This window comes from Bufo gargarizans, chromosome 11 (assembly GCF_014858855.1).
Source record: "Bufo gargarizans isolate SCDJY-AF-19 chromosome 11, ASM1485885v1, whole genome shotgun sequence".
NCBI lineage: Eukaryota > Metazoa > Chordata > Amphibia > Anura > Bufonidae > Bufo > Bufo gargarizans.
The window spans coordinates 96,986,094-97,002,425 of NC_058090.1; the positions used below are offsets into that span (position 1 = coordinate 96,986,094).

The 16,332-nt window shown below is 41.1% G+C and overlaps 1 protein-coding gene across 4 annotated transcripts in view; it reads right to left on the reverse strand.

Annotated features, from left to right (window-relative positions):
• Window positions 1-302: 302 nt before the first annotated feature.
• The window catches only part of INSRR (insulin receptor related receptor), a 35,810-nt gene continuing 19,780 nt past the window's right edge, over window positions 303-16,332 (reverse strand). For 3 of the 4 annotated variants that reach the window (XM_044272339.1, XM_044272336.1, XM_044272337.1), the window contains 13 exons: window positions 15,593-15,773; window positions 14,654-14,695; window positions 12,626-12,897; window positions 11,972-12,108; window positions 11,508-11,676; window positions 10,821-10,929; window positions 4,720-4,790; window positions 3,238-3,467; window positions 2,899-3,009; window positions 2,606-2,765; window positions 2,283-2,412; window positions 1,966-2,100; window positions 303-1,735 (listed from right to left, as the gene is read on the reverse strand). In XM_044272339.1, the coding sequence (XP_044128274.1) occupies window positions 1,378-1,735; window positions 1,966-2,100; window positions 2,283-2,412; window positions 2,606-2,765; window positions 2,899-3,009; window positions 3,238-3,467; window positions 4,720-4,790; window positions 10,821-10,929; window positions 11,508-11,676; window positions 11,972-12,108; window positions 12,626-12,897; window positions 14,654-14,695; window positions 15,593-15,773 (2,105 nt within the window). In that variant the 3' untranslated portion in view covers window positions 303-1,377. The remainder of the gene's footprint in view (window positions 1,736-1,965; window positions 2,101-2,282; window positions 2,413-2,605; window positions 2,766-2,898; window positions 3,010-3,237; window positions 3,468-4,719; window positions 4,791-10,820; window positions 10,930-11,507; window positions 11,677-11,971; window positions 12,109-12,625; window positions 12,898-14,653; window positions 14,696-15,592; window positions 15,774-16,332) is intronic. The other variant, XM_044272338.1, reaches the window with a different exon arrangement.

The following is a 16,332-nucleotide window of genomic DNA, read 5'->3' on the forward strand; positions in this document are numbered from 1 at the left end:
CTATGAATGTGGGAGTCTGGTCATTATTACCAAGTGGCAATTTTTTAGATGTTTAGACCCAAGCCCTTGAAATGGTTTCCTAGCAAGTTAGACATCATGGACAGGGGCGTAGCTAAAGGTTCATGGGCCCTGGTTCAAGATTTCAGCTTGGGCCCCCATTCCATCGTTGCTTTGTGGCCAGGGGCAAGGAAGCACATAGCCTTCCTGCTGCCTGAGGCAAAAATTGAAACTGCACCCCCACCATGCAAAATTCTTGACCTAACACCTTCCCTCCAGCAAGAGGTGTAACTTGACCAGCATGCACCTTGTATAAAACAGGTGTCTTCTCATGTGGTACAAGGGTCTTTGGGGCCCCTCAGGCTCCTGGGCCCGGTAGCGACTGCTACCTCTGCACCCCCTATAGCTACGCCCCTGATCATGGACATGCTTAAGCCACATGCATGGAACCGGTATGGAGGCTTAGAGTATCCATGGCATCTTAGGTCTTTCTGTCCTCCTCATATCATAGCCCTGTACAGCATCATATCATAGATACTTCCCCAGAAGCTATACTACTAGGAGAAAACAAATCCATAATATGGCATCAGATCAGCCCTTACTATAATCTGAATAACGTACCTTAAACTTCTGGTAAGTGCTGAAAACTGAAAGATTCATTATATTCATTTAGTGAGGCTTACATTAAATTAGAATCAAATTTTTATAAAATAATCCAGCAAACCTTAACTTCCTTAATACAGCTTGGTAAGACACCGTGCTGCCTGAAGTGCCATCTAATGGAGGTGGTCATCATCTACATCTTTCACATACTTTCCAAAACAATTGTTTGCATTGGTAAAAAAAATAGGTCATAAATAAGAAAATGTGGGACATCCCTGAGATAACAAAGAACTTAAAACTGGGCTAAAACATTAAAGGGTGGAGATAGGACTTGGCAGCTAAACTTATGTGCCTTCTACACCAACCTTCTGATGATAGGCAAAAGTCCCAGAAAGAGCTTAGCTCCAGTTCAGCATCTGACATCCTTCTTTACTCATCTATAAACACCATAATGTTACAATTAAAAATAAATCTCGCGCTCATAATGTCCAATTTACAGTACGTTAAAAAAAAAACTAAAACGTTAAAAATCAGAACATCTTCATATCAACTCAAATCCATGGAGCCATTTCTGTCCAGTTTGCTGCTACAAGCTGTCCGTCAAGCACCTAGTGAAGACTCCGCTTGGCAGTCAGGACCACAAGGATTAATTAAATTTGAGTAGTGAATGTATTTTTTGAGCAGATGACAACTGTCAAAATGATTGTATGCCAGTCCATGCAATGTCAGTACATGAGTAGAGTCTCACATGGACCCGCAAGAAGAAGTCATGACTTTTCAGTGCTTTGCATTCCCATTCATGTGATAAATGTTCTTCTTGGCACTAAGACTCTCTTTGGCGTTTATGGCATGTAATGCCTGGTCCTTCTCAACTTTGCACAAAGATGAAAAGTTGGAGAATGAAGGTGCTGGTGGAGAGATTTCCAGGAGGTTCTTTGTTGTCTGATCTAGTTCAAGGTCAGACAATTCAGGCGATTCTCTACGTTTTTGGTAGGTAGTATAGAAGGCGATCTGGTGGAAGCTGGGTTTTAGCTCAGCTTTAATGCTCTCCAGAATCTGTATGAACGATGGACGATTTTTGGGATTTTTCTGCCAGCACCAACGCATAAGTTCATGTCTGGAAACAAAATGGAGACTAGAGGAAATGAAATATTTTACAAGAAACACCCACACCTTTACAAATAAAATAGGCAACAAAAAAATAAGTTAAAAAGTTGGTTTTAGGATGTACCACAAAGATATTGTGTGCATAGGCTTCTCCAAAACTGACAAACCAGATAAAAAAAATTTGATGATGATCAAGGGCAAGGCACTTTGAACAAATGGAGTCTACCCATGAAAAGAGAAAATCTAAAGAACACTTACAGTCTATCAGGACAATTCTCAGGTTTCTCCAAGATTCCATTGTCTATGACAAAGTGTAGAACTTGTTCATTAGACATGCCTTGATAAGGCTGCTCTGCTAAGGTGGCAATTTCCCACAGGACCACACCAAAAGACCTGTGAAAACAAAATAACACCATTCAGGTCTACTACTATATAATGTGATCAGCACCACCGCAATTATTCAACTCTGTTGACTAGTACGTATGCAGGTTAGTATATTCTCACTGATTATTAACACTGAAAAATATTTAACAGTTGGACAACCTTAGCCTCAACAATAAACCAAAGTGACATACCAGACATCTGAGTGTGGGGTAAAGATTCCATCTTTAAGAGATTCTGGAGACATCCATCGGACAGGAAGCAGAGACTTTCCACCTTTACGGTAGTAGTCAGTTTCATAAATATCTCTAGTCATGCCAAAATCTAGAGAAAAAAACAAAACAAAAAAACACCATGAATACTTTTTCTACTGGTAACCTACAGTCATCACCAAGTGTCCTATATGTCTTGTGGCACACTAGTGATGGCACGGTGGCAAATTAGATCCTGGACCTCAAATATCAGAGTTCATATATGAGCCTACATTATCCAAATGTGTTTTTTTTATAAAACCCACCTCCAATCTTTACGGTAAGGTCCTCAGATACCATGCAGTTACGGGCTGCCAAATCTCGATGTACAAATTTTTTGGCATTCAAATAAGCCATCCCGTCAGCTATTTCACCTGCCATCTGAATCATTTCCTTTAAGGATGGAGGAGTGTGGTTATCTTTATTCTGTAGAACAGAAAAACGTCAAAATTATTTTCAGCATACATGATATTCTGAAGACGAAATTTGGCTTTGACTAAAGGAAACCATTACAGCAGAGGTGGTAGCCAAGATAGATAGACAGATTAAAGGCATGTACCTCATCATCTGCTCTGAAGGAACGTAGATAACTCTTTAGATCTCCTCTGGTCATGAGTTCCATAATAACCAAAGCTGGTTGTCCCTGAGACACAACCCCCAGTAGACGAACCTGCCAATCATAAGACACAGTTACATATTAAGGAACATTGCTATACTTGTATTTGCCTCCCATTGTTTATATTGAATATTTCAATTATTAGTTTACATGTTCTTAAAATAGGTGAGCAGAAGAAAATGTGTATTTAATTCTTGTAAAAAAAAAAAATTGAAAACAACAACAAAGTAAGAACTATAGCTATTTCTACTGTGAATGCACCTGCTACAAAAAGTCACTTACCACATGATGACAGATAAACGCCTTCATCACAGATGCTTCATTCAAGAACTCTATCCTTTCTCTCATGGTGGCTAACTCATTGACGGTCTTCAGAGCGACTCTGGTTATAGGTTCTCCTTTCACAATCTCCTTGGCTTCACCTTCATATACCATGCCAAAGGAACCTTGGCCAAGCTCCTTGATGATGGTAATTCTGTCCCTTGGAAACTCCCACTCGTCAGGAACGTACACTGTAATATTGTATAGTTATGACAGCTCCAATATCTACTTCATATTAGATTGCTACAACTGTAGAACTGTACATGTCCCAAATTTCATTGCATACCAGTCTTCATAAAGATTCTAGTGCAGTTATGAGCCACCAGACATTCTCCTATGATGGCCTTGGTCTACCAGGCTCTGAATATGGGCTCAACTGTGGTCCACCAAGCTTCCACAAAGGCATAATTCTCGACCTTGACACCAAGTGCCAAATAATCTTCACTGGGTCCTAGCTACTCCTCCAATTAAGTTATACAATCCTTCTGAAGACTTAGCTCTTCAGGAACCTGGACACACGTTGATCTTAAATGAGCATAAAGAACTTCACAGTGTTTAAAGTTCAATGATTAGGATTTATAAAGAAGTCGTCTGCAGAATCGGGCTGTCTGATATAGCCTTTAGAAAGCATTATGAAAATTGCTTTATGGCAGCCCCATGGGCCATAGACCCAATGGTCAGGAGGAGACCCTATGACTTCTATGGGAGAGTCTTTAAGGCACGCTCTGTGACCTGTGCTTAGGTACAAGGAAATAATAGATGAGCTTTGACAATCACATTTTGAAAATAGTGGATCCTGTTTTATCTACTCACAGAGGTGATATCATTACAGGCAGGATTAGAATGACAGGTAAGCAGGTAACTGCAGCATAGTGATCTGTACAGATCAAGAAGTGGTGCCTATTAGGCTTAGTGGCCAGTGTGAGAACTGCAGGATTGTATGGGTGTTTAAATACAGGTATTAACATTAAAATTAAAAACAATATACTTTTAAAAAAATATTATGATAAGCATAAAAACATGATTTAAATAATAGGTAATTTTCTGATGACACATTTCCTTTAAGGTAGCCCCACATATTCAGTAACTGTTGGAAGAACACTCAACATCTCCTTGGTTGACCTTGATGGACTTATGTTTTTTTTCAACCGTATTAACTATGTAACTACGGTATCTCTGGTTGTGCTTAACATCTTTGAGAAGAAATGCATGCATGTGGAAATTTTCCTCATTGGCATCTTCCAAATGGATATTGGTTAAACATCTAATACACATTAGATGGCTGGCCGATCCTGCCCAAGTCCAGTCTTTTGTCTAAGGTGTATGACCATGTTACAACAGGGGAATGTGCTCTAGTCATCATAAATAGGAATACCAGCAAACAGTTCAATTTTGGATATCTACACAGTCACTCAATTGGACAATTCCTGGCTGTATACTCACTCTCCGAGGCACTGAAATACTCTGGATTAACAGAGGCATACAGAGCTCCACTGGGGTAGCCATTGTTCTTTCTGGAATAAAAAAATAAATTAAAAAAAATTGAGCTTAAATGTTCTATTATGATAATGTATTTAATTATTATATAGCATTCAAAACTCAGGAACAGAAGACTCAACGAGGGAGAATTGTACAATTCTACAAAATAAAGGTTATTTTTCCCTCTTATTCTTAACTACCAGTTCTGGAGCATGTTTCATTTTCCATTAACTACCAGTTCTGGAGCACATTTTCTTGGAACTCCACATTATTCTGTTCCTATAAATGTATCAATAAATTGACAACTGGGTGTTACCGTTTTAGCAGTGTAGGGACACACATCATAACTAAATAACAACAAGTTGCTAATTTAGTCAGAAATGTCTAGGAAGAATAACCAAAAGTTCTAAGAAAAGATGCCCAGAATGTTATTCCATGGGAAAACTATAATATCACTTACTATTAATTTAATTTTCCAGAACCCATGACAGCACCAGTGAGTGGGAGTGGAATCCACCCCCACAGCTAGACAAGAAGCCCTAGAGCAATTAAAAAAGGAAACATCCACTTCCTCCTTCAGAGCAGATCTGGAGCAGTCATACAGAAAGATCCTTAAAATCATATTTAAAACTTTTTTTTTTTTTTTTTAACCATGTCAAGCTAAAAGAGGAAAGCACAGGGGTGCTGTCATGGGTTCTGGAAAATCAAATTACCAGAAAGTGAAGGAAAAAAAGTATTTACTCGAAACACATGTCAGGAGAACCATGGGTCTGTATATTTTTTCCATAATTAAGAGGAATTCTCCACTAAAAACATACTTTCTATCCTCTCACTGCCAGTTTAAATTTGATATCAAGTCTCTGTCCCTTCTCTGCCTTCAGTTAATTTCCAGTTTTGTTCTAAGCCGAAAATCTTAAAACAATATGGTTGCTGCAGAAACCCACACATAAATCTGTAGCGAAGTCAGTGTATCCCTAGACACCAGTCTGTATTAGAAACAGTGGCGTAACTACCGGGGAAGCGGCTGCTTTGGGGCCCGGACTGACAAGGGGCCCGGCCACCCAGGAGCAGTCTTAGTTTCAGGCCAGGCTGGGTCCGACCCCTTCACATACTGTGCGGTGACTGTCACATTGGGGGCCCGCGTCAGGCCTGTTGTCCATCATTTGTTCATGAAAAGTGGGCCGCCCGCCCACTCCACCCCACCCCCAAACATTGATCCCATACTGGCACTGCCAGACTGTGCCTGCATAGCGCACCGCGCCACCAGCTAGAGAAAAGTACAAGCCGGCAGGAGCAGCACGCTATGCCAATTAAGCCCACCCACAAAGTTCCTGACCTTTAGAAGGAGAAGCAGCGTGGCAGGAAAAGGGTCAGCACGTCAGTCGCACATCATTCTGCTTTTTAAGGTATGTGCCCGCTGCCTGCGCCCCTGACTCTTGCCTGCATCCCCCTGGCCCTGGCATGCAGCCAAAGTAGTAGGAGGAAGGGCAGTGGGCACGCTGGGCAGGGTGGAGTAGGAGACTGTGGAGTCCTGGACTCTGTGTAAGACTGGGAGAGTAGAGGAAAGCAGGCCAGGTACAGCAGCTTGCAGGCAGAGTAGCTGCCACAGCCACCACAGCCTCCTGTATTATATGCATCTCTGCTATAGTACAGAACTGAAGGCTGGCACCAAGAGTGGGCAGAGGCTGGGATGACTATCTGCCAGGTAGCCATCCCAGCCTCTACCCACTCCTTCCTATGCCAGCCTTACGTAATAAAGCATGTGGTACATGTGTAACATCCTGGAGTTATGTTACCAAACTCTTTTTCCCAGCTACCACATGTTAAGTGTATGTGTATTGTCATTCCATATAATTTATGGTTATTATATGTATTTTCTAGGCCTGTTTCATATATTATGCTGTAATTTCCATGTGCACCAGTAGGTGGCAGCTATATGTAGCAGGACCTTAGCCAGTTTAGTATTGCTAGACTGGAATAGTTCATTCCAGTTTAGTTCCCCCCTCTGTGAGCAGAAGTGGGCCGGTTCCATGTCCTGTCTCATGGGGAGGAGAGGAAGTTCTAGTTTTTGTGTACCAGCCACCCCAGCTTGGGGAAGGCTGTGCTGGTAGAAGCTCCCAGAAATAAGGATCCCAAGCCAGGACCCTGTCTCGGTTGAGACCAGAGATCATTCCCAGTCTGAGCCCTTTAGCCTCAGCTGGTTGACAAGCAAGCAGCTACCTCCAGCCTCCAGGAAGAGCATTCCCTGTGAGCACTTATCCAGAGACCAAGAGAAGCCAAGTTCCTCCTCAGCTAGTCAGGCCTATACCAAGCAGAAGATAGACAGCGCAGAAGATAGATACCTGCCATATTCTCCAAGCATATGATAAGAAGCAGAAGAGATACTGATCCCTGCCACATATTGCCAATACCTACTGGGACCTAAAGGACTACTGCTGTATCTCATGGGGATTTATGCTGCCATTCAGTAAAGACAAGTTGGATTATATTACCAGTCTGGATCTCATTTACTGCTACCAAAGTACCTCAATTACTCCTACTAGCAACACTCAATTTATTACAAGTGAGCCAGGATCCAGGAGTCCAGCCATACCAAGGTAGGAGACACCGTTGACATTACACAGAGACACTATCCCCACTCTGGCATTCCTCACCTGGTACGTGAGTTATTACATCTTAAAAGGGCCCTGCAACAATACCCTGCGCACATTGCAATTGGCGTCACAAACAAAAACTATAGACTTTTATACACATATCCTGACCCACTGCACAACTGGCGTTCGTGTGCTCATTTCACATGGCAGCCTTCCCTCTCTGCTCGCTGTTCCGCCATCTACTACTACTTTTATATATGCACACGTGATGCCAGGATGGTCCTGGGCTGGCATCGTGTGTGCACTTATATATGCCATAATAAGCAATAGTACATGCCGGGAGAGAGAGCAAAAAGGGTAGTCTGCCAAGCTATAGACAGGAGGCTGGCAGAGATTGGGATGCAAGTTCAAATCACCCCCCTTCCCAATGTTTTATATAAAGATAAATAAACATTAAAAAACACCTTTTTCACTATTAAAATATAAAAATACTAAAAACACGGTTTTGGTGACCAAATGTCCCTCCCCCTCCCCAACATACACATACACCAAAACAAAAAAAAAAGAATTGAAAAAAGGCCCATGCACATGACCGTATGTCCTCCGATATACACTACGTGCAGAATTATTAGGCAAATGAGTATTTTGACCACATCATCCTCTTTATGCATGTTGTCTTACTCCAAGCTGTATAGGCTCGAAAGCCTACTACCAATTAAGCATATTAGGTGATGTGCATCTCTGTAATGAGAAGGGGTGTGGTCTAATGACATCAACACCCTATATCAGGTGTGCATAATTATTAGGCAACTTCCTTTCCTTTGGCAAAATGGGTCAAAAGAAGGACTTGACAGGCTCAGAAAAGTCAAAAATAGCGAGATATCTTGCAGAGGGATGCAGCACTCTTAAAATTGCAAAGCTTCTGAAGCGTGATCATCGAACAATCAAGCGTTTCATTCAAAATAGTCAACAGGGTCGCAAGAAGCGTGTGGAAAAACCAAGGCGCAAAATAACTGCCCATGAACTGAGAAAAGTCAAGCGTGCAGCTGCCAAGATGCCACTTGCCACCAGTTTGGCCATATTTCAGAGCTGCAACATCACTGGAGTGCCCAAAAGCACAAGGTGTGCAATACTCAGAGACATGGCCAAGGTAAGAAAGGCTGAAAGACGACCACCACTGAACAAGACACACAAGCTGAAACGTCAAGACTGGGCCAAGAAATATCTCAAGACTGATTTTTCTAAGGTTTTATGGACTGATGAAATGAGAGGGCCAGATGGCTGGATTGGTAAAGGGCAGAGAGCTCCAGTCCGACTCAGATGCCAGCAAGGTGGAGGTGGAGTACTGGTTTGGGCTGGTATCAAAGATGAGCTTGTGGGGCCTTTTTGGGTTGAGGATGGAGTCAAGCTCAACTCCCAGTCCTACTGCCAGTTTCTGGAAGACACCTTCTTCAAGCAGTGGTACAGGAAGAAGTCTGCAAAGGTAAGAAAAACATGATTTTCATGCAGGACAATGCTCCATCACACGCGTCCAAGTACTCCACAACGTGGCTGGCAAGAAAGGGTATAAAAGAAGAAAATCTAATGACATGGCCTCCTTGTTCACCTGATCTGAACCCCATTGAGAACCTGTGGTCCATCATCAAATGTGAGATTTACAAGGAGGGAAAACAGTACACCTCTCTGAACAGTGTCTGGGAGGCTGTGGTTGCTGCTGCACGCAATGTTGATGGTGAACAGATCAAAACACTGACAGAATCCATGGATGGCAGGCTTTTGAGTGTCCTTGCAAAGAAAGGTGGCTATATTGGTCACTGATTTGTTTTTGTTTTGTTTTTGAATGTCAGAAATGTATATTTGTGAATGTTGAGATGTTATATTGGTTTCACTGGTAAAAATAAATAATTGAAATGGGTATATATTAGTTTTTTGTTAAGTTGCCTAATAATTATGCACAGTAATAGTCACCTGCACACACAGATATCCCCCTAAAATAGCTAAAACTAAAAACAAACTAAAAACTACTTCCAAAAATATTCAGCTTTGATATTAATGAGTTTTTTGGGTTCATTGAGAACATGGTTGTTGTTCAATAATAAAATTAATCCTCAAAAATACAACTTGCCTAATAATTCTGCACTCCCTGTATACTGTCCGGGGGCTGTCCAAAAGATTGCTGTGGGGCCCAGGCACTTCTAGCTACACCCCCGACCAGAAACCTAATATATTTTCATCTGAATTGTCATCGCGTGACAGTATAGAAGGGAATAGCAGTTTGGCAGTGGTCAATCCATTCCACTTCTCACCCTGCTTTGTTAATATCGATTTTTCAGGTGGAAAACTTTTTAAGAAGGAAATTCAAAAAAGTTAAAAAATTTAAACAAATAAAAATAGTTGTGGGTTCTTTTTAATACTTGGGTGTCGATCTGATCTCTGGGAGATCCCCGTCCTTTGATTGAGGACATGATGAAAGATATTTGATTTATCCAATATCCACGAGGCAGACCTGTGATCAGCAGTTCTGCAGACTTCACACAAAAAATAAAAAATAAAAGGCCACTGGCTACAACAGGCTTTTACTAGTTTCTACCAGAAATTAATAAAATAAACAGACTTTCCATCCCCTTTTCTCCATCTGGCAGACTACTCCCTGCTGTTTTCAGACAAAACCAAACCGATACCAAGAGTAAACATCTCCTGTGAATTGTTATTGGTGAAGAACGATTAGGTGGATGTCACAAGCCGTCCGTACCTTCATAGTCACGTACTCACTTTTTCTTCTTTAAAGACAAATAGAATTCAGGAAACAAATTACAAAAATGTGAAACTAGGGACCCACTGTAGAGGGAGTGTCCAGGGGTATTCCTCACAGAGATCTGCTTTACATGAGTATTTTTGCGTCTCCTTGGCCCAGTTTTTGTAACTGGAACATTTTTGCCTATATAACTTTTTGTCCTCATGTGACAAACAGTTTTTGAAATTTCATGGTAGTTTCTGGACTTTAAATGTTTTTAACATTGTTAGAAACACTGAAACATGACACTCAAGGACCAGTGATACATCTACTTGATGGTAGGATCACTGCCCACACATATTGCCAGCCAACTTGCTATTGGATGACGCTGTCCCAGTTTTTCCTCCCCAACTCCAAATGTTGGGGGAAGTCTAGCTGCGCCAGTGGTGTCTGCCAGCAGCTTATTCTACTCTCAACATTGAGAACACATCTACGCTTGGCATGGATGTGTATGATGGGTAGAAGAACAGGAAGGAATAGCAGAGTGTTCATTTGGCCACCAGCTATCAAAAGCGTATGACCATTTTAACACCTGCCATGGTCTCAAAGAATTTTTAGCAGCTTTACGTTTTTAGAATGGACCTGTTGGTTGGATTGGTTGATGTTGCATATGAGGGTGTTTGACTGTTATACAGAAAGAAAATAACCAAAACAAACAATGAAAACTTAAAACCTACCCTCTCTTGTTGTAGAAGAAGGCGAACAGGCCTAGACAGGCAATGATCAGCAACAGCAATATTGGCATCACTTTGAGTAGAAGGTAGAAGTTCTCAGATTGCGTCTCACCTGAAGAAAACAAAATAAGACCCCATTATAAGGCTCAACATTTTTCACAACCTTTTTCTAAATTGTGGTTACAGACCAGATAATGCCACATAAACATTCCTATGTCTGAAGTAGGGTGGATAAGGTAGTCTATCCTAGCCACCAGTATGTAGGGCCACACTGGAAATCGAATGCGAGTCCTTGAAGTACCTTGAACACTGCTTTGCATGAGGATGATGATCTGGATTTCATCTTATACTAGATTTAGGATCTTATTTTGCCCAATAAAGAGTACCGATCAACAATACAGCATGTCAATCAGCTCTCAACAAGTGCTGTTTACATGTGGCAATCATACCAAGAATGGGGACGAGTGATCGTCTTCTCTTTTCTCAGGCAATTGCCAGCAAACTTACATGGGGCAACGATCAGGAATGAGCATTACTCATTCTCAATTATCGGCCTGTGTAAAAGGGCTCTTAGTCTATTGTTTGCCCGGCCACATTTTCCTGTAAGGCAGTCATGAGTTACCCTAGGACTCTAAATCTTACATTACCTATTTTAAGAACTATTTCATGTAGATATGAAAATCAACTCACTTGGGCCAAGCACAAAGAAAACGATGGGCTCTGTCCACGATCCGTTGCCTGATAAGGATGTGGCTCTGATTCGAGCTGAATAGTTCCCAGGTTCCACAAGAGTGAGGTGGGCACCTTTGTATCTTTGGAATCTTTTCCAAGATACGCATACCACTGTTGAAGGTCCCTCCTGCAAGAGAAAGGTTGTCAGAGACATATGTAGACATATTTTGGACAAATATGTTAAGCCTGATGTGGATGAGGTTTTTGTTTATTTGCTGCCCTCTTAATGGGATATCATATAACATTATGTTAGATTGGAAGGGGACTCGACAGTCGGGGCACACACTGATCATTACAACAGATGTCTCAAGTGTTTCTTTCCTCTCTATGCAGGCCAATAGGAGAAGATCGGCGGACAGCCTCCATAACAGTCTACAAGAGACACGGAAACAACCAATTCCCATCCGGTTGCAGACTCATACCTCATGTTCTCGCTTGTACTTGATCTCATACTTTAAGATTAAACCATTGGGATTCTTTGGTTCTTCCCATTTCATAAGGATCATGTTATGTCCCGTGGACGTCCAAGTAATGTTACCAACAATGTTATCGGCGTGTGCTTAAGAAAAATTAAAATAAAAAATTATTTCATATTATCCCAAATTATAGATAAACCTCAGTATGACCTAACCAACACTAGTGGGCTGTACACAGAGCAATGCTTAAAGGAAGACTCCAGGAAAAACTGATAAGTTATGCACAAGTTCAAGACCAGAGGTTTGAAGAATGGCAGAAGGAAGTATACTTTGCCCTGCACAAGGCATAACACCATGCGCCAGTTTTGAATGGCTTGTTATTTCCTCAAAATGGCTCTACACTTTAGTAAACTTTTGCCTGTTGAATGTGTATCCAACATAAAACTTTCTAGTATACATACAGAGTTTTCATTTTACCTCTAACATTTCTGCATATACCATTATGAGACAAGATGCCCAGGTCATGCTTCTGTAAAACTCCCCATGTCTTGAGAGTAACGCGGAGAGGCAGAATACATCAGGAATGTACAAAAATATATATTCTTCCGGCCATTTTAAGTATAGAACCCCTTGTGAATTGTATTCAATGGAAGGACTTACCGTCTGGCATAGTTCTAGCAAATACAAAGGTTGCGGCACTACAGCCAACAATGTCTGCCGCGTGGTTACAAGCATGGATGTCAATCCTGTACTCCGTGAAGTGCCTAAGGTTGGATATAACCATTCTGTCTCGGAAGACCTTGTCCTTGTAAGTAGAAGGCTTTGACTCCACCAAAGTGTTGTTAATGGTGTGACTTACAGATCCTTCCACGAAGGAAATATTCCCTTGAGCTTCTCCAATTATTCCAGACACATCTCTTCTCTTTTGAGATCTGAAAAGATTCCAATAGTCAAAAATGTGAGGTGGCCCGTCCATCTGCCATAATCACAAAAAGCAAGCTGACATTATGGAAAAAGAATCAGATTAAAAGCAAAATACAAAATCGTAGCAAAGGCAGGCATTTTCAAAAAAACAAAAAAGTCAAACGAGGGCGCAAAAGCTGAAATAACGCACAATCATGTGATAGCATTGCAGATTAGAAGCAGGTTTGATCACAACTGGCGTTTCAAATCTCAGGTAAAGTCTACATTTCTACGGGTTTGATAGGGATCTAAAAAGGTTGAAGTATTCCCTTGCCCCAATAACGCAGAGATAATACTTTAATTTGGACTGGTATTACATTGCATGAGGTCAAACTGGGTTCATTATCCGACATTCTGGCACAGAGGAAAGACTACCAATAGTTGACAGAGTCTACTCAGAATACACTAACCATAATAGATGAGGATTCTTCTGACCAGGTCACAAGATGTGCCCCGACCATGTAAATTCTAAAATATTTTTATATTTCTCCGAGTTTTTCTATACTGAAAGTGGGAAATGACCAAGACTAAATTAGAGAAGAATGCAACTAACCTCCTCCAACTAATTTCCACAGCTGCTTGCTTTCTTATGTATCTGGTACATGACCATGTCTTGTGTCCACGAGGTCGCAAGAATACATTACATGGCAGGTAACACATTCAATGTATCACCATATCCAACATGTTCCAAGACTGTCCCAACAAAACCCAAAGAAGCCATAAATCCATAGCAATACCCAGTACAGCCTCAGATTGTATCAATACCCAATGCCCATTGGAACAACCATCACAACTTAATGCAGACATTTGTTCCAATCAATTACCCAACAACCAGATTTATTATAATATCCAACATCGCAATCATGCCTTAATAACCATGTGCAACCAAAAATAAAATAATGCTAGCTCATTACAAAGTTGAATGCAAAACTCACATTTAGAACAGTCACCAAGAACCTAGTCTTGTCCAGCTTTGGTGGGAGGGGGGGGGGGGATAGGGAATGATTTTTCCAAAAAACAGAGCCACTCTTGCTCACGGCAATGTCTAATATTGCAGTTGTTTTTCATTAAGTGAAACTAGGATTGCAATACCATCCACAAACTGATGAATGTTGTATCTGGGGAGCAGAAAAAGTGTTCTATTCATGGACAACCCATTAAAAGGATTTCAAGAAAATTCCCAGTCACCCATTCCATCAACCTGCCTCAAGGATTCTATACAACAATGCAAATACGAAGGATTGTATTCAAGCACTACGCCCATGCCACCCACAGAAGCTAGCGATTTAGAAAGCAGGGCTGTAAAGCGAAGCATTGCTACTGGATCAATGATAACCATTTTAGCTATGGCCAAGTTGCAGACCAGCAAATCACTATTCCAATTTATGGGTTCACTAAGGTGCAGACCCATCCAGATATGGAACCATTAATACTGTTGGTTGATACTCTTGTACTCTAGGTATAATCGTAGCCTTGCAAGTGTCTTGGTCGTTGATTTACAAAAAAGGTTGTAGTCATGAACGTGGCTGGTGTTTGAGAACTTCTGGGCAGAATTAGGGACACTGTTAATTTTGTTCTTCTTATAAGTTCTGAAATGTAGGCAAGTATGATCCCAATATGTATGTATGCTCTTCAAGTGGACAGCGATTTATAATGTTTGCTTAGACTGAACTTGTCACAACTGAAGTGGTTATCATCGCTTTAACAGCGGGCAGTCTAGCTCACCTCTGATTATTCTTGCTGATTAAAGTCACTTTCCATGGAGGCCTATAAATAAATAAAGTCGTATTACAAGCATACATTCCTGTATCTCACTACCTTCAGAGGACTGGAGGCATAGCAACTATACCACCAATTGAGACATTGCATGGATTGCACTAGGAGATATCTATAAATATACACAAATAGGAATAGGTCAATCCAGTCCATGGACCAATTAAATGCTGTACTATCAACGATTCTGAAATGAAAGAACTCTTCACAGTCAGGAACAGAGTGATCCAGTCATTTGAAGGGAGATCAACACTATGTCCCCATAGCTGGGGTGCATTCGGTTCCTTCAAGTTTGGGATATACCAGGAAATAAAAAGAAAAGAATTTGTCAGATATATCTTCTGCCTCAAAAATCGATCCATGAGCCCATATCCAGAGCTGTTATAAGCCAACTGTAGACTACCAGTCTAGCTTTTTTTTTTAGAATATTCTGACTGGAACTGGAGATTGGATGCAACAAGATGTAAAGGTGGATTTTTACGGCGAGAAGTTGATTTTGTTCCCGACAGTTGGCTGCTCGTTAAGTGGAGACAAAGTGCTGCATTTAAATGCAGCGATCACCTCCACTGTATGGGGGCAAGTGATCACTGCTGCTGTCACTCATCCACATGCAAAAATCACTGTTCCTGGGCAGCAGAGTGTTGTTCAGACAGCACGATTTTCTGCCCGGGAACGGTGTCGCCACCTCCAATCATTTCACCCAATGAAAGTGTTTCACTCATTCATCGGGTGATCTGTGGCAACATTCGTGGGAACATTAATTTCTGATAATTGGCCTGAAAACCTTAAAAACTCTTTGTGACAACTTTTTGCAAAAAATTTGTCCCATCTGTTATGTGACCAGGAAGAAGGTGGTAATCTGTTTTGGTTAATCAACACAAGAACTCTTACTTTGGTATGAAGACTGTATTCCTCAGAAAGTTCTCAAACTTCTTCTGAAAGGATTCCTTATCTATGTCTAGGAGTTGGCCATTATTTTTTTGACATGGACAACACTTATCTTCAGCATCTGGATTGTCTTCATCGTCATTATCAAACCTGGTATCAGCACTGCTAGTGGGAAGCTTCAGACCTGTAGAAAAACAACAGGATAAGGATTTAGTAGGACATTTACAATAAGAACAATGACAATTGTGTCTCGACTTACAACTTGGCCCAAACTATCATGGACATTTGGACAAATCATTTGAGACATAGTGGCATGCAGAAGTTTGGTCACCCCTGATCAAAATTACTGTTACTGTGAGTAGTTAAGCAAGTTGAAGATGAAATGATCTCCAAAAGACATACAATTACAGATTAAAGACATTTTTAAACATTTTAGGCAACATCAGTGTATGGTTTTGGTTTTGTACAATGTTAGAGTGAAAAAAAGGAAAGGAGTACCTTGCAGAAGCACAGTATGGTAACCCAAGGAGATTTGAGCACTCAGATAACTTTGACCAAGATCTCAGACCTAAAAGAACCTGTTAGGGTTAAGGCTTGTTCACAATCATCGTTAAGAAAGGCCAGGTGATTCAAATTTCAAAGCTTTCATGAAAAGAACACTTCTCCAACCATTAAGCATGGAAGTGGATCAATCATGTTTTGTGGTTGTGTTGCAGCAAATGGCACAGGGAATATTTCATGAG